The sequence below is a fragment of the Mesoplodon bidens genome (assembly GCF_964165515.1).
Source record: "Mesoplodon bidens genome assembly, chromosome: 15".
Lineage (NCBI taxonomy): Eukaryota > Metazoa > Chordata > Mammalia > Artiodactyla > Ziphiidae > Mesoplodon > Mesoplodon bidens.
In genome coordinates this window covers 63,721,005-63,745,512 of record NC_138171.1, presented here as the reverse complement: position 1 = coordinate 63,745,512, position 24,508 = coordinate 63,721,005, and the positions used below count along the sequence as shown (strand labels likewise).

Below are 24,508 nucleotides of genomic sequence, written 5' to 3'. Positions count from 1 at the left end.
ATAATATGGTAAAAGTTCTAAGAAGCTTCAAAAATCTGTAGAAAGTTAAGAAATTACAAATAAAATGGCCAAAGACAGAGCTGCAATGAAATCCATGTGAAAATTTAGGGAGATGTGGTATTTGCTTTTGAATATTGGCCTGGGGATATATATGCCCTCAAAAGGACCCCATTTGCAATAGGGTCTCTGAACCTTTTGGAGCTCCAGGCAGCACATCCCAGAGGCAGCCCATAGACCGTGGTGATCAACAGGTCTCCATGACTACAGGCCACACTTAAGTATCACGGAAGATGTTCCACACTTCCTGACTGTCCCACAGATCCCCTGCATATTCCAGCGACGCTCTCTGGCCTTCATCTCACTCACCATCTCAGCAGCCACCATCTCTGCCTGTCCAAACGATCTCCTCTCTCGGCTTCAGTGACATCAGTCCCTTGCTGCCCCCTTTGCCAGCTCCTCCTTGGCCTGGTCTCTCTTACTGTGCTCCCCTCTGAGCCACGGCATCCACTCCACAGCCCTTCTACCACAGCATGCTTATTGCCAGCTCCCAATGGACAGTGGCTGCCCTACTTGTATGTCCACCCATCTGCCTGGCCTCTTCACCTAGACATCTCACAAGCATCTCAAGAGGAGCATGTCTAAAGTGCAATTACGAATGCCCTCCCCTTCATCACCCTTCTCCCAGTCTGTTCCTCTGCTAGCTCTGTAAATGGTCCTGCCTCCCACCAAGTCATCTCACACAGTGACCCCACACATCCACTCTAGTGGCAAATCTCATCTGGTCTCCTGTCCCCTCTGTAATCTATGGCCTCCAGGCCCCCATCTCCGCTAGCCTAGAGCACTGCAGTGGCCATTGCCACCCATGGCCCTCCTTAAGACGGCTCCCGCCCAGCCCCCAATATCCACTTCACACCGCTTTCCTCTCACCCTTCCCACTGGACTTCTGCTGGCTCCTACACAAGCCAACGCTCTCCCAGTGCCCTGGGGTCTCCGTGGCTTCTGCTCATCCTTCCAATCTTGCCCTTAAAACCCCCTACTTGGTGCGGCCTTCTCTCTGACGGCTCCACCTAAGGAGGTCCCTGTGTCAACCTCAACCTCTCCGTGCTACTCAGACCTGTTGGGGCAGTTTGCATTGTAATTATTTGTTTTCCATCACCACCTCCCCCAATTTCACAAAAGAGGGGTGAGCTCTACGTAACTCACACCCGCACTCCAGATGCACCTGGGCTCAGAGAAGGTACTCAACAAATGAGATGAGTTAAAGGAATGGTCACATCTCCTCGCTTCCTGAGCACCACCAGTGCTGCGGGAATCCTCTAGGAGAGGAGACAAGCATGAGTCCCTTGGCCAGTGACCAAGTGTCAATCGTCCCACAGAGAGCTCAACCAGGGCACCAGGTGATTCGGTGTCAGAGTCCTGAGCTCAACTGTTTGGCACACTGAACCTAGCTGGGCTTTAAAAGACCACTCCCCAAAGCATGACAAAAAACACAAATATGTTCAAGGCTCCAAATTTTTCTTTTTTTTTAATTAAAGAAATCTAGATCTTTGGTAACGGCTCTCCCTCACTGTACAAAAACCTCTGGGCTCCAAGGGGCCAGAAACAATTTCGAAAACTCAAGGAAGACAACAAAACATGTTTGAGGAACTGCAAATAAGCAATGTAAACACACCCCAAAGGGCTCGGAGACACTAAAACATGACACCAGGACATACTGAAGGAGCTTTGGGCCTTGCAGACAAGAAGTTACATAGCCCTGAACGAACCTAAAGCCCTCAGACCCTCAGCCTCTTCATCTGTAAAATCGGAGGCGTAATGACGTCTTTCAAGAGGCTGTCGAAAGAATAAGGTAAAACACAGGGTGCGAAAGCACTTAGAAAGATATTAGGCAAATTATGTGCACTTGCTGCCCTGCTTCTCTGTCAGTCCCCTCTGGTTCCTGTGCTGCGCCCAATAGCGTGAAGGCCGTGGCTGGGTCACCTGGCCTGGGGAAGCCTGCCCCGAGCCCCGCGGTAAACGTCTGAGGACTTCACTCCAAAGGCACCAGCTGTGGATCTCTCCAAGAGTCCACCCGTGCCCCTGTGGGAAAGTGGTGGCTAGGCTCCCATACACCAAGATACTTCCCCAGTTCACCATGCGGGTAGCCTGATAAGGCCAAGGCCGGGGGAGAGGGGGAGAGAACTGGTTTTATCTGTTAGATGTCACAGACAGAAGGATGAGATGTTACTGCTACTGCCTCCCGCAACCATTCCCCGGAGCAGGGGCTTTCAACTGGGGCCAACTATAGGGGGGTCGGGGTGGAGGGCTGTGAGCATTGAGTGGGTGAAGGCCAGGGATATTGCTAAACATCCCACAATACACAGGATGGTCCCCACAACAGAGAAAGATCCCACCCCAAACGTCAACAGTGCCAAGGGAGAGAGAAGCCTTCCCTAGCCCAAAGGGCTCCAGCCCAGGCACAGGTGGAGGCAACCAGAAGCCTCTTTCCAGTCTGGTCCGAACCTGCCCTTGACAAGCACACCACTCTCAGGAGGAATTCAGTCCCCTGGAGCCGCAGAGGTAGGCAGAGGAACCTGCAGTGAAAGGATTCTGCCACTAAGTTGGGGGTAAAGGAGAAAGGATAAAAAAGTGGGCCTGGAGAAGATTTAAAAGAAGAAAAGGGAAGAAAATGTTAGGTCAGGGTTTCTCAGACTACAAAACACAGAATGTCTGTGAAAAGCAAACACTCTTACTCTGAAGCCAAAATGTGCTCCAGGTCACTGACCAAACCCAGGTGACAATCAACAGTACTGAAGTCCACGCTACTGCCCTCCCAGTGAGGACTGGAAAAGGAAAGGTAGGCGAGAACAGGAAGAGCAGGGCTGGGAATCCTGGCCTGCCGCCCCCAGGGCTGAGAGGAGCCGCGTGAAGGGAGCAGTGGGCTTTGTTCTAAGTTCTGGGTCTGTATGGCCGGGAACAAGGCAATCCTGGCAACAAAAAGTTACTGGAAGGAGAGAAGCAGATCCAGGCAAGTTACAGGGGGATGATCAGAAGAAGAAATAAAGAAGTAAAAACTTGAAGCAGCTTGAAAACAGATCTCATTGCTTGTGCCCTTGAAGGAAGAACGTAGCAAACTGAGACCGAATCTGATTAGGATACCTCGGGAATCTGATTAGGATACCTCAGTATCACTCCCTTTTCTGATTTTTTTTTGTTTTTTTGGCTGTGTTGGGTCTTCGATGCTGTGCACAGGCCTTCTCTTGTTGTGGTGAGTGGCGGCTACTCTTCGTTGTGGTGCACGGGCTTCTCATTGCAGTGATTTCTCTTGTTGCAGAGCACAGGCTCTAGGTGCATGGGCTTCAGTTGTTTTGGCTCGCGGGCTCTAGAGCGCAGGCTCAGCAGTTGTGGCACACGGGCTTAGTTGCTCCGCGGCATGTGGGATCTTCTTGGACCAGGGCTCGAACCCGTGTCCCCTGCATTGGCAGTCAGATTCTTTTTTTTTTAATTTTTTAAAAAATTTTTAATTAGTTTCTGCTTTATAACAAAGTGAATCAGTTATACATATACATCTGTTCCCATATCCCTTCCCTCTTGCGTCTCCCTCCCTCCCACCCTCCTTATCCCACCCTCCAGGCGGTCACAAAGCACCGAGCTGATCTCCCTGTGCTATGCGGCTGCTTCCCACTAGCTATCTACCTTACGTTTGGTAGTGTATATATGTCCATGCCTCTCTCTCGCTTTGTCACAGCTTACCCTTCCCCCTCCCCATATCCTCAAGTCCATTCTCAAGTAGGTCTGTGTCTTTATTCCTGTTTTACCCCTAGGTTCTTCATGACATTTTTTTTCTTAAATTCCATATATATGTGTTAGCATATGGTGTTTGTCTTTCTCTTTCTGACTTACTTCACTCTGTATGACAGACTCTAGGTCTATCCACCTCATTACAAACAGCTCAATTTCGTTTCTTTTTATGGCTGAGTAATATTCCATTGTATATATGTGCCACATCTTCTTTATCCATTCACCCAATGATGGACACTTAGGTTGTTTCCATCTCCGGGCTATTGTAAATAGAGCTGCAATGAACATTTTGGTACATGACTCTCTTTGAATTATGGTTTTCTCAGGGTATATGCCCAGGAGTGGGATTGCTGGGTCATATGGTAGTTTTATTTGTAGTTTTTTAAGGAACCGCCATACTGTTCTCCATAGTGGCTGTACCAATTCACATTCCCACCAGCAGTGCAAGAGTGTTCCCTTTTCTCCACACCCTCTCCAGCATTTATTGTTTCTAGATTTTTTGATGATGGCGGCAGGCAGATTCTTAACCACTGAGCCACCAGGGAAGCCCCTTTTTCTGATTTTTAACGAAAACAAAGAGAAAGAGGCCCAACTCTTCCTGCTTCCAGCAGCCTCAAAACTTCTAAGTACTGTAAGCAGTCAATTCCTTAGTTTTGGCAAATGTACCAAGGTTACAGAAGATGTTAACATCAAGGGAAGCAGGTGATGGAGATAACAGGAATTCTTGGCTGTATCTTTACAACAAATACTTCAAATTAAAGTTTTTTAAAAATCGAAAGACAAAAAGCAACTTTTTCTGAACATAATCCCCCAGCTTGCTTCTGAGCCTTCCCAAATCACTCTGCACAACTATGTGGATGGCAGCCCTGGCAGGGCAGGCCCAGGGGAGAGGAGAGTGGCTGCTCCAGGCCCTGACCCATCGCTAAAGGCACATCAGAGACGCAGAAGCCATGTATGCACGGTGAGGTCCGACAAAAGAACACACTTCCCCTTAGCGGCCAGAATCAAGAGATGCCATTTTGTGGCACAAAAGGAGCTATTTTCTCATTAATATCTGGGTTAGTTAGGATGAGAGTTCCAAGGGTAGTTTCTATTTTATAGGTAGGAAATCTCAGGGAGAATGAAGACATGTGAAACCATCTGTCAAGTCAGACAGGACACACACATCTCACAGACAAGGTACAGTTCTCTGAAGATAAATGTCCTTCGTAACAGAAATGGATGGACTTCTACTGACAGCTTCAACCACTAACAGACGGGAAGTGTAAAAAAGCCCATCTCCCCAATTCTCTTGACTCTACTGCTGAACCAAGAGGGTGACTGGAGGAAAGTCAAAATGACTAATGGACATGAACCCTCTCCCTCCACACAGGGACCTCGGGAGGACTAGCTGAATCACCTTAACTATTAACTAGCCCCTTACGGGCAGCTCATCACAGAAAATTAAACTCACTGAGAGAGCGTTCGCATAAGAAATACAGGTTATTTTCCTTTCACCCATGACGCACTTTTAGTTGCAGATCTTCACTGTTAGCACGATAAAATCCACACAGCAAAGCACCCACTGGAGACCCACAGCTCTCAGACCAAGGGCAACTTACCATGTTTGGCACATTGGTGACTGAAGCATTCTTGATGTCTGCAGCGAAGGGAGGCAAGCTGTTGACCATGCTCTGCTTGCTGGGCAGCTGAGGGTTCACTCCAGGGGCTCCCATCTGCTGCCCTCCAGTTTGACTAAAGGGTTGTCCAAATGGACTTGTGTTACCAGTCATTCCCATCTGAAACAAAAAGAGCAACGTCAGCCATCCCGACGCGACCACATATGAAAGAAGAGCCTCAGAAATGCTCACTTTGACCCACTGAAGCAAAAATCATTACTTCCTGTAAAATCTTCATTTCAATTATAAATTAAAGGCTCATTCTCAGGGTTCACAATTAGGATTATGAACAGAGCAACTTGCTCAAACAGCTACAGACTAAAGGCAGGAGACTAGTGAAGCTGCTCCCAACAACCCCATCTGTCCCCTCCTCCTAAATATCATCCCAAGAGCCAGCACTTTTCCACCCTTACCCCTCAGCCATACTCCTCACGCCAAGTCCCCTACCCTGAGAGTGGCACGGACCCATTAAGATCATTTGGAAAACAAAACCTTCCAGAATAACTGACAAAGGGGAGCTCCTTCAGTTTAATCCTTAATTACTCTATAAGTAATTAGTTTCTTTCAGCTACCACCCCCCAATCAGATTTAAGTTTCCATTAGTTTATAATGTCTGGGATCTGCTTTAAAACCTAGTGAGGCAAGGGGTGTAGCGTCGATGAAAAACGACTGGACAAGCGTCGGTGACTCCTCACCAGGGGGCGGGTGTGTGGGGGTGTTATACTAGCCCTCTAATATTATACGTATTTGAAGTTTTCCATAATAAAGTCTTCTTTTAATTACAGTGAAATAAAAGAAACTGTATAGTAGATAAAGCCAAGAATGGAAAGGAGGAACCCCACCTATGCCGCAGGGTGGGGCAGCAACGAACCACAGAAGTCAGAGATCCCCTCCAGTCAAAGAGACCCCGGCGAGGTTCCCGCCAGACCCCTCAGCTCTAACCTCCACATGCATGAATCCGGGAATCCCCACAGTGATACCCTGCTGCTCAGCCGCCCCCTCTGGAGAAGCAGAGTCTCATTACTAAGACAGTGGCTTTTCTAGTCTGCCTGCTTTGCTCTCTCACGAAGTTGCAACAATCCATCTGCTGCCTACTGCCTGCTCTACTTTTCTGGTGTCCTGGTGCATTTGATGTTTGGAAACTGGGAGGAAGGAGTCTCCTGAAGGGAAGACCCCCCTTCCCTAGGGGAGAGAGTTTCCATCCAAGAAATCACAGCTCGGGCTTCCCTGGTGGCGCAGTGGCTGATAGTCCGCCTGCCAATGCAGGGGACATGGGTTCGTGCCCCGGTCTGGGAAGATCCCACATGCCGCGGAGCGGCTAGGCCCGTGAGCCATGGCTGCTGAGCCTGCGCGTCCGGAGCCTGTGCTCCGCAATGGGAGAGGCCACAACAGTGAGAGGCCCACGTACCACGAAAAAAAAATCACAGCTCAGTTCTCTCCACCAACCTCACATGGTGACTGCACCAGCCCGTTCACGATGGTTAACTCACGTTCCTTCTATGGACCTTTATCTCACCTGAAAGATGAGCATCTTGCACAAGACAACTGCATTACTTCTTTCAGCTCTAAAATTCTAGGCTGCAAACAAACAGATGCTCAACACAATCAACCCTTTCCTGCTGAAATGTCCGCATAAAAACACAAATAAAACCAAACTACTGTAACCCAAAAGGTCTTGTTCTGGCATTTTCATATGTACTGGTGGTTTCCACATGTAGCCCTCACAGCGGTACTTCTCAATTTTTTGAAAGTGAACACATTCTAGCTGCCACTTTTGCCTTATTTGCTTTACTCAAGTAAACTGAAACAAATTTAAATTCAACTGAAATTCAAAGTCAACTTGAGAAAACGGAAACAAAAACAAATTCTTTACGAAGCCCACCAAGTAGGCTCAACTCTGAATTCAGATGATTTAATCAAGGCGAGACTTAATCAGCAAACTTTTAACATAAAGGACATTTCTGATTTTCAACTAGGTTCCTTCAGTTGTTATCTGAAACTCAGAAGAACTGAAGCAAAAATCTATATTTTCAGGGAGTGTCACACTAAATTAACTCCCCGTAATGATTACTTCTTGTAGAATTCTGCATAAACTCAAACACTGCTCTCTCAGAGCCCCAAGAATCTGGGGAAAAAACATGGTTATAATTTCCATTTCCTAAATTTCATTTAAAATTTCTCTGCTTAGGACCAAACATGTCAGAAGACACTTGCATCAATTTACCCTCCATGAATCTGTGCTCACAGTCAGCCAGCGTTTACCTAGCACCTGCTATGAACCAAGCCCGGTTCAGAACACATTCGGATGCAATTTTCCTACTTGTCATAGAGCTCGCTCCATGTAACCACCAATCTGATAAACAAGAAAAATCAATGTTGTTTTGGAAGTTTCTAGTACTGATGAATCAAAGTGGATGGCAGCTGGGGGGTGGGAAAGGAGAGGCAACTGTCCTTCCACTGACGCCAGTAGTCCAAGGCAGTCAGCCCTTTGGTGTAAAGAGGGACATAAATACCAAGAGGTCAACGAGCTTCCAAAGGGGACCTGTGCGGCTCAAAGTTCACCAGCCCTGTTAAAAACGTCTAAGGCTCTGAGAATACTGGGACGGTGTTCACACGATCACCTTGCCAGGGTGAAAACTGGGTGGGTGTGTGGTCTGGTCAGTTCACTACTACTTGCCTGGTGAGCCTCTGGGACAAAGCACCAAAGTGCTGTGGACACTGACAGATTTCATCAGGAAATCTGTTCTCACCTTTTCTTCTTGGCCAGTCCATAGTGAAGGAAACCTCTCAACATGGTTTCAATCCTCATGGGGCAAGAACCAAGGTAAAGTCAAAGATCACAGACAGCAGGTAAGGAATGGCCAGCTCACAGGAGGCTATGTTGTCTAAAAAAAAAATTAGGGAAAATCCCACCCTCAGCCTATGACAACACACTCCAAGGATGAACCAAAGCAAGGCACAGCCACCTTCAGGATCAGGCTCCAAGGTCACGGCTCGGCTCCCTGGTCCAGGGCCAGTCCCTCCTTAACATCAGAGCTAACAGAGGCCCAGGTAAGGACAGTCCTCTAACAGGCCACCCAGCCACATCAGCCAACTAGGCCCTGTGGTCCCAACTATCCCCTGGCAGAGCCTGGTAGAACCAGAAGGCTGCTCCAGTCCTAGCCTGCAGTTTTGAGTAAAAGCCCTTCACTTCTAGAGACTTCTAGATTTCTGATTTCCTGTATCTCTTCTCCTTTGATCATATCGAATATTCCCAAGTCTAGCTAACACATGTTTTTTTAGCACCAACATGTTCTTTAGCTCATGATGAAACAGTATAAATCGAGATGTTTGTCTAACTCCAATTAATAAAATCAACGTATTTCTTTTAATTTCCCAACAGTTACTTGATAGCAATATAGTAAACTTTATTTTCAACCGAAGTTTATCAGATTTTGGTTTAAGGCTGCTACAGAACCAGCACACAATCTTTTCTATAATATTCAAAAGTAGAACAGCAGAAATAGGCAACTGTTCAGTTGATGGTGCAGTTTATATAATATATGAACAAATTAAAGCCTACAGAATAAATATTTATATTCTGCCTCATTCAGCAACAGCCCATACATGTTAAAATATCCTTTCACTCTATTCTTCCAGAGCCCTTTTAAGCATTTAATTCAAGTTCAATCTTAGAAAATAGGAAAAGTTAACTATGGTAAGTACTGAAAAAAAGGCAAGCTCTCCCATAAGGAAATCTAAATTAAATAATGCTTTATAGGTCTACCAAGTATTCCCATGAAAACGCATTCTTGTAACCAAGTGTATCAATCAATCATTTGAGAATCTACTTACTCTGTTGTTTGTCTACCACTTCAATGAGACAATAAAGACATGTAAACTACAGTCCCTCTGTACCAGGGAAGAACAAACTAGATAAGAAGGTAAAAAACACAACCTCCCCCAAACCCCCCAAAAGTAGCGCCAGATCCTGAGGCCTACCCCCTGCCCCAGGATGGGATTAGGTATTAATTAGCCTTGGCATGACTCTAAAGCATGAGACCAGATGAGGAAACCTGTCTTTAGGGTTTAGTTCAAACAAACCTGAACAATGCCTACACAAGCCTCATTATGAAACAAAGATAGTGTCCGCAGCAAATTCTGTTGACAGCACCTGGCCCATCGTCAAAAACTGCTGAAGTTCTGAGCTGTCAGGCAAGAAGGTGAATGACAGACATCACAGAAGAGGGACAGAGTAGACGATGCTTCTCTACTCTGACAGACACATACTACAGATATGCTATGGAAGGTTCAAAACAGGGCATGACTCTGTAGCAGCATTTGTCATGATAATTTATGGCAACCCATCCTAAATCTATCTTTGGCACAAAACCAGGATGAAACTTCTTGCCTTCCTGGAACATACGTCTCCTCTGTGTCCTTGGGCGCCAGTACATACTGGGTTATCAATTAGTATTTGGGGAAAGAACCAAATAAATGAACACTCCAAGAGACCCACTGCATCATGCAGCCCACCCCTCGGAACAACAGAAACCCCAACATCAGCCCTGAGGGCAGGGGGGGAATCAAAGAACCGTGCCCCAGTCACAGAAACCAAGCACAGATAAGGGTCACCACTGGGTGAAGCGGGCACTGGGAGAGGCAGCAGAACAGGCTCCTTTCTGTTTTCTAAACAGTCACTACAAATCTCAGTGACTAGCTGCAATGGACAGGCTGTCAGTCGACTGGCCTGTGCTCAAAGGTTGAGTACAAAGAGCATATGCGCTCGGAGTTGGTTTTACAGGACAAATACGATTTTGTGCCCCAAGACAGCACAGACAGGAGCCCGGCCTGGCTGTACAACAGGCACTCTGTGCTTACGTGCACTAGGCCAGCAAACCTTTGGCTTTGGTGCAAGGCCTCAGCCAGGCCCCAGTCCAGAGCTTCCCACTGGTGCACTGCGATAATGGTCCATCAGCCTCCATGGTCACCTGTGGGTGAAAACGGCCTCCTCTGCTGACCTCAGTGTGGGACACATATTTCATTTTCTACTTGTGTCATGATATGACAACTATTAACATAATAAGAAAACAAGCCATGGGCTGCAAAAGAGCAGGGAGATTCTCTCCACCACACTGCACTAACCTGGAGAAGATCTCTACTACTTACCTAACTCATCTAATCAAATAAGGTAGTAACTGAAAACCCAAAGAACGAACTCGGGGTGTTAAGCAGAAGTAACAATGATCATGTAAGTTTCTCCCCAGAATAGGTTTCTACAATAGTAGCAAGCCAAGTATTCCTTTTCTTGCTCTTTCGTAGGAAAGTGGGACAGAGAAACACTTTCTTTGCAGTTAGGGCCACCACAGGTTGTAGCTCCTCTACCATCATCAGCAGCCCAAACTCCCTTGGGATGAGACAGGAGGCCTGGGCCTGCCTGGGCAGTCCACGGCAGGCAGGGGTGCCTGGGCAGAAACATCTGTACACTTTTTGTGTCATGTGCATTTTTGAGAGAAAAGGTCCATTATTAGATTCTCAAAAGGAGTCCTAAGATCCCCTAAAGATTAAGGATGCCTGCCCTCGGGGAAGGCAACTCCCTCTTCCTAGACCTCACACACCCCTGCCACATATGGGCCTTTCCCGGTAGCAGACTCCCGTCCAGAGACGTCAACCACTCACGTAACAACCACCCTCACAAATGAACTCTCCCCAATTTCCATCTCCAAACATCCTCTTGAAATGCACACTCACAGGAAGGATCAGATCATAACTATTTTTGAGATAAAAGCTTGATGGGGGACACACTGTGTGACCATTTGAGAATATCGGGAAAGGGAGGTAAGAGGGAAGATGCTCGGGACTGGAGCAGGACAGCCAGAAACACGCTTCCACTTCATGATTTTACTTAGAGTCCACCAGGGCTTCAGAAATGCTTCAAGTGGCAACAAATGATGAGTTTGATGTGGTTTCAATGAGCCCACTAAACACACTTTTTCAAAAGCTGAATTCTTCAGCAGTTTTCCTCACACCTTGATATACACTTAAAACCACACTACACAGCAGAGCAATCAGAGGAAGTACCACCGGTGTGTGTGTGTGTGTGTGTGTGTGTGTGCGCGCGCGCACAGCAATCAGAGGAAGTACTGCTGTGTGTGTATATGTGTGTGTGTGTGTAACTTGTGATGCTGGTCAGGAAACAGACAGAAAGAAAACAAAATACGGCCTTCAGCGATAAGCTTAGTAGGGACAATAAGACAGGTTAGAACTGTCAGCTGGAAGCCCTCAGAGAGTTATCTAGTTAAAATTTACATTCCATTGGGCTTCCCTGGTGGCGCAGTGGTTGAGAGTCCGCCTGCCGATGCAGGGGACACGGGTTCGTGCCCCGGTCCGGGAAGATCCCACGTGCCGCAGAGCGGCTGGGCCCGTGAGCCATGGCCGCTGAGCCTGCGCGTCCGGAGCCTGTGCTCCGCAACGGGAGAGTCCACAGCAGTGAGAGGCCCGCGTACCGCAAAAAAAAAAAAAAAATTTATACTCTGTGGATGAAGAAAGGGTGGCCCAGAAAGCTGAGGAACAAAACAAATCAGCTGGTGAACCTGCCGTGATGCTGGCCCTGCCCTGCCCCTCCTAGAGACGCCACCGCTGCTGCAGGCTCATTGCCCCCTCGCTTAGGCAGAGCCTCAGCTCCTCCAGGCGCACCTGGAATTGCACTGCCCAGACTCGCACTGCCGAAAGGGACAGGCTCAGTCCACCAAGACCAGGCGTCAGCAAACTATGGCCCCAGGGCCAAAGCAGCCCAATGCCTGTTTTTGAAAAAACAAAACAAAACAAAGTTTTATTGGAACATAGCCACAAATAAGATTTCATTCTAAGAGACAGTAGGACATTGTGCGTAAGTACAGAGGACCTGGTCTGCGGGTGGCTCTGCCACTTGCCAGCTGTGTGACCTTTGGCAATTTACTTAACTTCTCTGTGCTTGAGCTTTATCACCTGTAAAGTGGAGATGACAGCACCTCCTCTCCTAGGGTTGTGTTAGAATTAAGTGGATTCACGAACATGAAGCACCAAGGAGAGTGACTGACATGCAGCAGGTGCTACTGGTGCTGGCTAGTATGTTATTATTTGGCTTTGGGGGGAGTCATTTTACACTAGATGTAGTTTCTTTCCTAAGTATGCTTAGGATACTAATTTAAAAACTGAACATTTTTCAGAGACTGTGTGATGGTGGAGTGGTTCAAACAGGTAGGATCAGAGGGAGAAGCCAGCTGGGATTACTGGCATTTGATTATGAGACATTTGCAGAGAAACATGAAATAAACTTGTGACAAAAACAATCTTGTGCATTCACCAGTTGTAGAAATACTTTTAACAGACAACTATGTTCAAATTGTCCTAGTAAATCACAAAATTTCCAGTTTCACTCTAGATTGTTTTCCAGCTTAAAAAATAATTAATACTCAGAATGTTCACTTGGAACTTAAAATAGATGATAAGCTGTAACAATATATGATCAAAATACCCTAGCCTACCCTTCCTGGGTTGAAATTTAAATCAAAACCTCGAAGAATTGAACAAGAAAGAACATTTTCACAAAAAAAGAGATTGATGTGACTCCCACTTGCAAGCCGGCCACGACAAAGCAACGAATGTTCCATCTGATGTGGCTTCAACCTAACCTGACAGGTTTATTAACCTGAAGTTTTTAGCATCTTTCTTCACATGTTGGTACACACGTAAAACCACAAATTCATATAAAGTATGTAAAAACAACACAATTTAGGATGCCATGAGCAAAAAGCTGCCAAATAATTTGAGTCACAAGTATTCACTCTTTTCAATGACCAAAAAAACCAAAAAACAAACAAACAAGAAAAACAAAGCCAAAAAAAAAAAAAACCCCAAAAAACCCAGAACTACCCCAGAGTATGGCCATATCATTTGTAAAGCCAAAAGCATTTTCTCCTGGCAACCTAACATTGTTGGGAGAAAGCCAAGAAAAGCAGTTTTCATGGAAAGACATGGCTGTGTTCAGCTGTCTGCTATCACCCGCTTGCTCTTGGAATCCTTCCAGTACCTCAACTTGGCAGATAAAGAGTAAGTAGAAATATGCAACAAATCGCAATGCCAAAGCCATCCCCTGGCTGTCCAGTGTCACCTGGAGTAAGAGAACTGGGAATGAGGACCCTGGGCATGTGAGCAGCCCCCCTCGCTGAACTCAACTCTCAGAAGGATGCCAGCTTTGAAAGCATTCAAGGAAATGCACAGCCCCCAAGTCTGAACACTCTCCTTAGACTAATAAATTGCAATTGGAAGATGGGCAGAAGTATTTACTGACTCTCATGGTACTGCCTTTGGATGATATGTGGGCAGAATGTGACTTACAACGGTGGAAACTCCTAAAAGGAAGGTGACAGGACAGCAGATCACTGCCAAGGTCTCAGGCCTCATATGTAGTTGCCCAATTGTTCTAGAAACTTCTAGCAACAAAGGTGGTGCCCTAACACTGTTGGTATCCCTCACAGGTCACAAAAGTTAGACACACCAGCTCTCCAGGGTACAGTCTGCATTAATTCACAAGCAAAAGCACCAGGCCAAGGTCAGTGGGGTAACTAATCCTGACTCTGTGGCTAATCAGCTGTGTGACTGAGTGAGACAAACCTCTTGTTCCCTCTAAGTTTTAGTTCTCCTCAGCCATGAGACGAAGCATTTAGATGACCACTAGGTGATCTTTAAAGTTCCCTGTGATCCTGGACTTCCCTGGTGGCCCAATGGTTAAGAATTCACCTGCCAATGCAGGGGATATATAGGTTCGAGCCCTGGTCCAGGAAGACTCTACATGCCACAGAGCAACTAAGCCCGCGCGCCACAACTATTGAACCTGTGCTCTAGAGCCTACGAGCCACAACTTCTGAGCCCACGTGCCACAACTACTAAAGCCCGTGCATTTAGAGCCCGTGCTCCACAACAAGAGAAGCCACCACAATGAGAAGCCCACTTGCTGCAACTAAAGCCCGTGTGCAGCAACGGAGACCCAACGCAGCCAAAAATAAATAAATAAATAAATAAATATTTTTAAAGTTCTTTGTGATCCAAAAAGCTGGTGACTTTCTTGGTTTTAAAGAATCAGTCCTTGAATTGTATGATGTCTGTACTCCTGGAAGGCCCAGCTACCCGTAATGAGGCAGATGGGGACTCGGATTCTGTGTGGCCAAGTGCCGGCCCCTGGACTGGGAGGACCTCATTAAGTCTAGGCTCCCTGTGGGGTGGCCAGCGGCCTGTCCAGGAGACTGGGATTTTGTAGGGCGCTCCCTGCCACCCGCACTGCACAGGCCCCCACGCTTTCCACAGCTTCACATCCTCCACGCCATTCCCCAGATCGTGTTACAGGAAGTACCGCCAAGCCAAGGTGAGGGTGATAAAACTTAAATTGATTGCCTTCCCTAATTCTTCAAGTCCTAACATTTTTTAGGTGGGAAAGCAGCCTCTTTAGGATTGCATCAAAGCCAAGTCAAGCCAAGCCCACAGTGGCTATGGAGAAAGAGGAGGAAAGAGGAAAAGATGGTAAAAGAGTAGGAGAGAAAAGGGAAAAAGATAAGAAAAAAGCATTTTATTTTATAAGGAATGAATCTGTAGAAAGATGAATTTTAATTTACACTGCAGCTCAGCTACAGCACCATGGAACAGAAAGCCAAGTTTTTTTTTTTTTTTGCACTACGCGGGCCTCTCCCGTTGCAGAGCACAGGCTCCAGACGCGCAGGCTCAACGGCCATAGCTCACGGGCCCAGCCGCTCCGCTCCGCGGCATGTGGGATCTTCCCGGACCGGGGTACAAACCCGTGTCCTCTGCATCGGTAGGTGGACTCTCAACCACTGCGCCACCAGGGAAGCCCTGAAAGCCAAGTTTTTAATAAACCTTACCCCAACCCTCTACAGGGCAGCTCTCTCCTGTTAGGCCAAGAAGTACCCTACTCCATGGATTTACAATCCACTTGAAAAATGATGAAACAGAGCAGGCAGAGGAGACATCAGAGGAACAAGGTGACATCCACACAGATAATGCGGGAATTCAGGGAAGGAAAGGTAAAGATGGGACCGAACAGGCAAAGAAGGCTGTAGGGAAGAGAGCCCATGATTATTTCTAGCAAAATTTAAAAGAGAAAGAAAGCTGACATTTAAGAGAATTTTATTCTTCTTCTCCATTGGGGCAGGAAAACTAAACAAGTTCTTGTAACAGACAGGCGATCAGCTTCACTGCTGGGGCAGGAGGTGAGTCCCAGGATGCAGGGTGAGGACACAAACCCAGTGTTTTCTGGGGCCTCCTCGGCTGCAAGAAAAGGAATGGAGAGGATAAAGTAAAGTCCTACCCAGCTTATTAAATGCCATAAATCTCAAACCATAAAACACACTCAAAGACGTATCACTGTTTCAAATACATGTGGCTCTACTTCTAACCAAAAACTGAGTTGTGTAAAGTCCTAACAAAAATATACTTGGTATAGTAAAGTGTTCTTAGTCATGTCCACTGGTGCAGAGACATGGCTTTGAGGACACACAGAGGTACCTTAACACTCTACAGACACTGCACCTCACTCCTGAAGATAATGTTAAGTGAAAGCACTTGGAAAATGAAAGTGAAAAATCAATGTAAGGCAGTAGCGGTGGCATTAAAAGTAAAACAGTTCTTTTACTATAAAAACTCACCCATTACTGACAAGGGGAAAATGTTCCTTGTACAACACTAACTTCTAAAAAAAGGATTAAAAAAAATATAATCCCCGTAACACACACACGTGTGCACACACATACACACAGAGCAAGGAAGACAGAACACCAAAATATTTATTAAAGGGTTTAGAGGTGGTTTTTACTTTTTAAACATTTTCTGTATTATTCAAATTCTCTGCACGAAACATTATTTTATCTAAGGAGGAAAAATTATTATTTTTTTTAATTTTATTTATTTATTTATTCTTGGCTGCGTTGGGTCTTTGTTGCTGCACGCAGGCTTTCTCTAGTTGTAGAGAGCAGGGGCTACCCTTCGTTGCAGTGCGTGGGGTTCTCACTGCGGTGGCTTCTCTTGTTGCAGAGCACCGGCTCTAGGCACGCAGGCTTCAGTAGTTGTGGCTTGCAGGCTCTAGAGCACAGGCTCACTAGTTGTGGTGCACGGACTTAGTTGCTCCGTGGCATGTGGGATCTTCCTGGACCAGGACTCGAACCCGTGTCCCCTGCACTGGCAGGTGGATTCTTAACCACTGTGCCACCAGGGAAGTCCCTATTATTATTTTTTAAATAAATTTATTTATTTATTTTTGGCTGCGTTGGGTCTTCGTTGCTGTGCGCGGGCTTTCTCTAGTTGCGGCGAGTGGAGGCTACTCTTCGTTGCGGTACGTGTGCTTCTTCTGTTGCAGAGCATGGGCTCCAGGAGTGCAGGCTCAGTAGTTGTGGTGCACGGGTTTAGTTGCTCCGTGGCATGTGGGATCTTCCTGGACCAGGGCTTGAACCCATGCCCCCCTGCATTGGCAGGTGGATTCTTAACCGCTTCGCTACCAGGGAAGTCCCGAAAAGTTATTTTTAAAAGCCATTCTCTGCTCAAACATTATGACTGCCCACAATGACAAGATGACACACTGTTGGGCTGCACACCTGTACTTAAAATATTAACTGCTTTTTCTTTTTAAATTAAATTTAATTAATTTATTTATTTTGGGGGCTGCGTTGGGTCTTCGTTGCTGTGCGCGGCTTTCTCTAGTTCCAGTAAGCAGGGGATACTCTTCATTGTGGTACGCAGGCTTCTCATCACAGTGGCTTCTCTTGTTGCAGAGCATGGGCTCTAGGTGCGCGGGCTTCAGTAGTTGCAGCACACAGGCTCAGTAGTTGTGGCACGCAGGTCCTAGAGCACGCAGGCTTCAGCAGTTGCAGCGCGTGGGCTCAGTAGTTGTGGCACACAGGCTCTAGGGTGCGCGGGCTTCAGTAATGTGGTGCGTAGGCTCAGTAGTTATGGCACAAGGCTCAGTAGTTGTGGCTCGTGGGCTGTAGAGTGAAGGCTCAGTAGTTGTGGCACACGGGCTTAGTTGCTCCGTGGCATGTGGGATCTTCCTGGACCAGGGCTCCAACCTGTGTCCCCTGCATTGGCAGGCGGATTCTTAACCACTGCACCACCAGGGAAATCCCTAAAATATTAATTTTAACCTGTCATCAGACACTGAATAAAACTAGGTAGATCAAACTGATTATGACTGTCAAGAGATTACTCTTGGGTGGTAATTTAAATCAAATTCACCCTGGTTATAACATGGTTGTAAGTTGTCACACTTTGCTCTAATGTATTATACATGTGACCAGAAAAAAAGCCTGAATGAGGCTCAGCCACTCAGACATCTACCACTACTATTGGCAAAGAAGGCTGGAAGCAGGGAAAAGAGAAGCAAAACATAGTCAACAGCCAATCAGGATATAAAACGCTGTATGTTGCTTTAGTAGCTTATGTTCATCAACTTGGAAATTTCGTGAGTGACTCCTGATACAACAAAGGCACAATTATCCTGCTACCTTAATCTTGGTTCATATTTCAGGGAGCAGGGATACCATTTCATCTGAATCTATCTGGTACCTGAGCTTTGGAGAGCAACAGGCAAGAGACTGGATCATGAGGGATTTACCAGACTGTGTTTGGCTCTCGGGTTTCGATAGTGAGGTACTTTTACAGTTGGAAAGTACCTATTTCAGGAGTAGCACCTACTCCAGCAAGGAGATGATCCAGCTGCTATCACATCTGCCCAACTCTCACTAAAGCCCACCTGCCTCCTAGCTCTCAGCTGTTAGCAATGATGCTCTGATCTTTGGCACAGTGGAAGCTGAAAAGGCAGTGGTAATATACACGTTATCAATTATTAGAATGATGTCTATTAAGCATCTTCCAGAAGGGAGATACTACGGGGTGGTGGAGGTGCATAGCATGCAGGGCTACGTCCTCTCGAGCCCAAGGCAAGAGACACAAGCTACAAGGAAAACATATGTGCGCTGTCAGCAGGTGGCAACAACACTGACTGCTAAATGGAGTCTGAAGGGGGGAGGGGGGGCCCTGGCCCTATGGGCAAACAGCTCAGGTGGTCTAACTTGAGGTGGGTCTTGAGAAGTGGGCTAAATAGTAACTGTAATATTCATCAGTGACGGGTGCTGTTCGGCATCATCACCGTGAATGAGAATACGGTAAGACATCTCAAGAAGGGGCCTGGGTATCCACTAGGCCTAGAGAAGTTACTCTTGCAGTTTCAAAGTCTCTCTCTACTCAGATACCCACAAAAATCGGACTAGATGACCAGCCATCTGGCTGGGAGTTGACTGATAGATCGAAGGTATTAATTAAAATGAACATCAATACTGGGAACAGCAGAAGTAAGCTGGTTATTAATTTGATTATTACTTGTAAGAGGTAAGCTCTGTCTCTGAAGAGCAACACTTGCAAAATCGACAGACAGGAATGAAAGCTGCTATGATGTCTCCAATCAGATTCTGACAGACTGACCTGAGAGTCACCACCTTCCATCTTCCGGCCACTCCCATCTCCGCACACCTTTCCTTTAATGAATCCACATGCGGCAGTCGCACAGCTAGGTGCAGCCACACCCTGACAACTTTAAAAGTACAACTGCCAAGCAGGCCAGCACCTCCCATTCTACAGCCAATCTCCAAGCAAAATGTGCCAAGTTCTCAGGGGAGAAAACAACGCTCCGAACCTCCCCTTGGTCTGTCCCTTATCTCCATGCCCCAGTGCTTTCCCCCATAGCCCTATCAGCATGGCCGCTCACCAATGAGACCATACACTCCTGTACACCATGCACAAAGGGCTGCTCAGACTTCCTGTTTCCAACTTAAATGTAACAGCACATAGGAAAATGCTCTGAAAACCACAAAGCACTGTGCAATCTTGAGGTGCCTTTAAGATCTCTTTCCAAAAATAGAGCACAGAAAATCTCTAACATCAGACAGGATTCTCTAAAGTGAATAAATTTTCTACAATACTGAAAACAGACGGGCATGCGTTGTAACTTGTAATTTACAAGGTCAGTAATTCCAATACGATGTATGAAGTTGGCATTTCCCAGTATTACCTATCTCTTGCCTTGTTCTAGGACTTAAGATGGCTTGTTTTCCAGTTCATTCTTCAAACACTGGGCAGAAAAACAGATTTAAACGACTCATTATTGAGGGCATGAAGTTTCCACTTGGTAATAACAAAGCAACCCCTGCAATCATGCCATTTTTCAAAAGCTACAAACCCAAGTGCCACATTCGTACGCTAAAATATACAATAATATGCACAGATGTAATTATACAGAACTATGGCTTTGGAATTACAATCCACTGATAATTACTTGCATCTCCTGAACAGAAAATGTCATCAACAACCAATTCATAGCTCTGATCTGGTGTTGTTTAGAGCACTCTGGACACTTGTTCATTAGAACATTCAGGAAAGGTGCTCACTCCTCAGCAGATAACAAAAGGGGGAAGAAAAGGAATTTTTGCACAGAATGCATTTTACCAACTGTAGCAAAGATGATCAAAGAAAAATAAAAAATGTTTGAGGGAAACTCCATTTGTGAGTAATTTTTATTTTAACAATTATTAAGACAAAAACCTCGGGCTTCCCTGGTGGCGCAGTGGTTGAGAGTCTGCCTGCCGATGCAAGGGACATGGGTTCGTGCCCCGGTCCAGGAAGATCGCACATGCCGCGGAGCGGCTGGGCCCGTGAGCCATGGCTGCTGAGCCTGCACATCCGGAGCCTGTGCTCCGCAACGGGAGAGGCCACAACAGTGAGAGGCCCGCGTACCACAAAAAAAAAAAAAAAAAAAAAAAAGACAAAAACCTCTTGTTTCTGAGATTCAGCTACACCCCACTGCTTTAAGTTCTTGTAAAAGGCAAAGTTTTTAGAGTGTTATGTGTATACTCAAAAATCTGCACAAATACAGAAAAATTTTAATACAAAAAAATTAAAGAAGAATTTTAAGTCATATGAACAGATGTTAAAAATAAATGAATCAGGGTTTTCCTGGTGGCGCAGTGGTTGAGAGTCCGCCTGCCAATGCAGGGGACACGGGTTTGTGCCCTGGTCCAGGAAGATCCCACATGCCACGGAGCGGCTAGACCCATGAGCCATGGCCGCTGAGGCTGAGCGTCGGGAGCCAGTGCTCCGCAATGGGAGAGGCCACAACAGTGAGAGGCCCGCGTACCACACACAAAAAAAAGAATCAAATCTATATGTATCAATTTTAATAACACCAAGTTTTTTTTAATGAGATGAGTATGTATAGCGTACCATGTATATCGTGTATAACACACTTAGATTTTTAATCTGTTAGATTTGATTTCATTTATTTTAAAAAACTATGAAAAAGAGACAAATCTCCCCTGCAGAAGCGTTCCAAATAAGTTACACAGACACCCCACCACGAGGGAGATAGAGCCCAACCCCACTCTTTAAGTGTGGGCTGTGCATGGTGACTTCTTTCCAAGAGGACAGGCTAGAAGGGGGAGGGAATGGAACAGTACAGCAGAAACACGAACTCAGCCAGGTGAGCTACACAACCATGTGATCAGCCATGATGACAATATGCACCCTTTGCCATGTGATAAAAATGGCACTTTAGGACTTCCCTGGTGGCGCAGTGGTTAAGAATCCACCTACCAATGCTAGGGACACAGGTTCGATCCCTGGTCCCAAAGATCCCACGTGCCTTGGAGCAACTAAGCCCGTGCACCACAACTACTGATGCCCATGCACCTAGAGCCCGTGCTCTGAAACAAGAGAAGCCACCACAATGAGAAGTGCGCAGCGCAATGAAGAGTAGCCCCTGCTCGCCACAACTAGAGAGAGCCCGTGCGCAACGAAGACCCAATGCAGCCAAAATAAATTAATTAATTAAAAAATAATGACACTTTATGATCTTCCTTCCATAACCCCGTAAGTCTAAAACCCCAGTCTTACCACAATAAACACATAAGACAAATCCCAATAATGGGGCATCCTAAATACACCTGACCAGTCCTCCTCAAAACTGTCAAAGTCATCAAAAACAAGGAAAGTCTGAGAAAATGTCACAGCCAAGAAGAGCCTAAGAAAACATAACAAATGTAATGTGGTATCCTGGATGAAATCTTAAAAAAAGAAGGAGGACATTAGGGGAACATTAAGGAAATCTGTATGGATTTCAGTTAATAATAATGTATCAATATTGGCTCATTAATTGTGACAAATATACAAATATAATAATATGGGAAATAGTAATGGGGGGAGGAAGAAATATAGGAATCCTCAATACTGTCTTCCAATTCTTCTAAAAATCTAAAACTTTCCAAAAAAGTGTCTACTTTAAAAGTGAAAAGGGAATTCCCTTGGTGGTCCAGTGGTTAAGACTTGGCACTTTCACTGCCATGGGCCCAGGTTCGATCCCTGGTCGGGGAACTAAGATCCCACAAGCCATGTGGTGTGGCGAAAATAAAAATAAAAATTAAGAAAAAAAAAAAAACTGTGAAGAAAATCTGAAAAATATCAACATGTGTTAATTCTGACTAACAGAAACATAGATGTTGATTATATCGTTCTTTGGTGTGTTTTGAAAATTTTAAAAACCCAGAAAGTCACAAATGAAACCTTTCTTTGCTACAGTAGTAGTATTGTTTTAAAAAAAATTTTTAAGAGACAAGATCACTTTAAAAAATCACATAAAAAGTAATTATAACTATGCTGGCCTCCCACATGGGAGGTAAACACTTTTTCACTAGCCAGAAAAATCAACTTCTTTATGGGTCTCGCAAAACTTGCTTGGCTGAATTACTATTTCAGATTGAGAGCCACAGCCCAATGAGACCACAGGCAAGGCCCACAGTATACATGTGTGTTTCTAGAAGGGTGTAAGCAGCAAATCCTTCTGTACAACAAAAAATACTCCTGGGAAATTAGACTCACTCTCCAAGTTATCTATTCTATAAATTTTGTAGATGGAGGTAAAACCTGATCCATACACAGAAAATTAGGTATTATGCACTTCTCCATCTTATGTTGAATCCTGGTATATTACAGACAAAATGGTGTAGTAGAAAAAATACAGACCTTGGAGTCAGACATGGATGGGTTGTAAGTCAAGTCTGCCACTTTCTAACATGTGTCATCTTGAATAATTTCCTGGGAGACAGAAAAGTGGCTCAGAATATTTTATTCCATGTGCAAAACAGATATGGCATGTACCTCACAGGATTATTAAACATGAGGTGAATTGAGATTGTGTTGCAAAGCACCCAGCACAGAGCCCAGTACAATCAGCACCCCAGCCCAGAAGTGTCATTCCTTGCCTGCTCTTCTCTTACCATAATTCAGAAAGAGTAAATACAGTAATTGTTATCCTTGTTCATAAAAGGATCATACTGAAATTTTATGTTATAGTCATTATGTAATTCTGAAAAATGCCATAAGTATTATGCGGTAATCAACATAAAAACCCTAAATGTTTTAACTTGGTGACAGATGGACAGCAAATTACTGTCTACAGTAAACGTAACTCTTTCCAAAATATTGCAGAAACATTTTGGAGAAGTCGGTCCTTGAAGTCATGCTTTGGACCCATTTACATAAAGAATGTTAGGTTTAGTACTTCCCAACTTTCTACACTGAACAAGGAAAGAAACAACAGATAACTTTTGAAGTGTGATATATCCAATCACCAATGGGCACCTATTACATACCCTAACTTACGCTCACACCATCAAGATGGGGAGACCTCCCAGTGCCTGGAGGGTACAGCCACAACAACTGCCCCTCCTAGAGCTGGTGAGAAAAGCAGATTCAAAGCACCCCGCTCCCAAGACCTCCCAAAGCAGAATTTGCACCTTAACAAGATCCCCAGGTGATCTGCAAATCATTAAAGTTTAAGAAGCCCTGCCCAAGTCTGTGTTAAAGTCTGAGAGACATGTTAATGGCTGGGATTGAGAATGGTTCCTAAAATGTTTGCAGTGACGGAAAAACACCCAAGAGGAATACAAAGAGTGGAGTCAAATGTCTCCCAGAACAAATCCAACACTCCCTAAAGGAAGACAACAAAACTTATTCAACAACATATCCACAATATCCACTACATAATCAAAAATTACTAAACATGCAAAGAGGCAGGAAAATGTGACCCGTAACTGGAATTATATATTTAAACAAACGAACAAAAGACTGAAAATGGAACAAACAGAGAGATGACAAAGATGTTAAAATCAGCCTTCAAAAGAAGAGCAGGAAAGGAACAAAGAGAAAAAAAGAGAACAATATGCAGAAGGGACAAATAGAAAACAAATGGCAAGATGTGGACCTAAGTCTAACTGTATCAACATTTCATGATAATAAACTAAACCTTCCATTTAAAGACAAAGATTGTCAGAATAAATTAAAAACAAGTTCCAACTATATGTTCGTTCCAAGAGACACACTTTAAATATAAAGACATAGACAAAAGGGTAAAAAAGATATCCTTTGCAAATATTAATAAGAGTGGGAGCAGCTATGTTAATGAGACAAAGAATATTAATAGAAATAAAGAGAAACATGTAGAATGATAAAAAGTTCATCAGGAAGACATAGTAATCCAAAATGTATATTCACTTAATAAAAGGGCATCAAAATACATGAAATAAGTAATCAAATTTCATTCTAGTTAAAGTAAAAATAGAAAAATCTATAAATTATAGTTGGATTTTTTTTTTTTTTTTTTTTTTGCAGTACACGGGCCTCTCTCTGTTGTGGCCTCTCCCGTTGCGGAGCACAGGCTCCGGACGCGCAGGCTCAGTGGCCATGGCTCACGGGCCCAGCCACTCCCGCGGCATGTGGGATCTTCCGGGACCGGGGCATGAACCCATGTCCCCTGCATCGGCAGGCGGATTCTCAACCACTGTGCCACCAGGGAAGCCCAGTTGGATATTTTTAATATTCTCTCAGTAACTGATAGAAGAGACAGAAAAAACATCAGTAAGGAGACGTTGCTGATTTGAATACAATCAACTTACTCTAATTGACATTTACAAATGCTACACCCTACAACTGTAGGAGGCACATTC

General features: G+C 45.2%; 1 protein-coding gene across 1 annotated transcript in view; it reads right to left on the bottom strand.

Annotated features, from left to right (window-relative positions):
• Positions 1–24,508, bottom strand: part of CREBBP (CREB binding lysine acetyltransferase) — a 135,043-nt gene that overhangs the window by 70,925 nt on the left and 39,610 nt on the right. Inside the window, exon 3 of the mRNA XM_081257023.1 lies at positions 5,382–5,558. Within this exon, the coding sequence (XP_081113149.1) occupies positions 5,382–5,558 (177 nt within the window). The remainder of the gene's footprint in view (positions 1–5,381; positions 5,559–24,508) is intronic.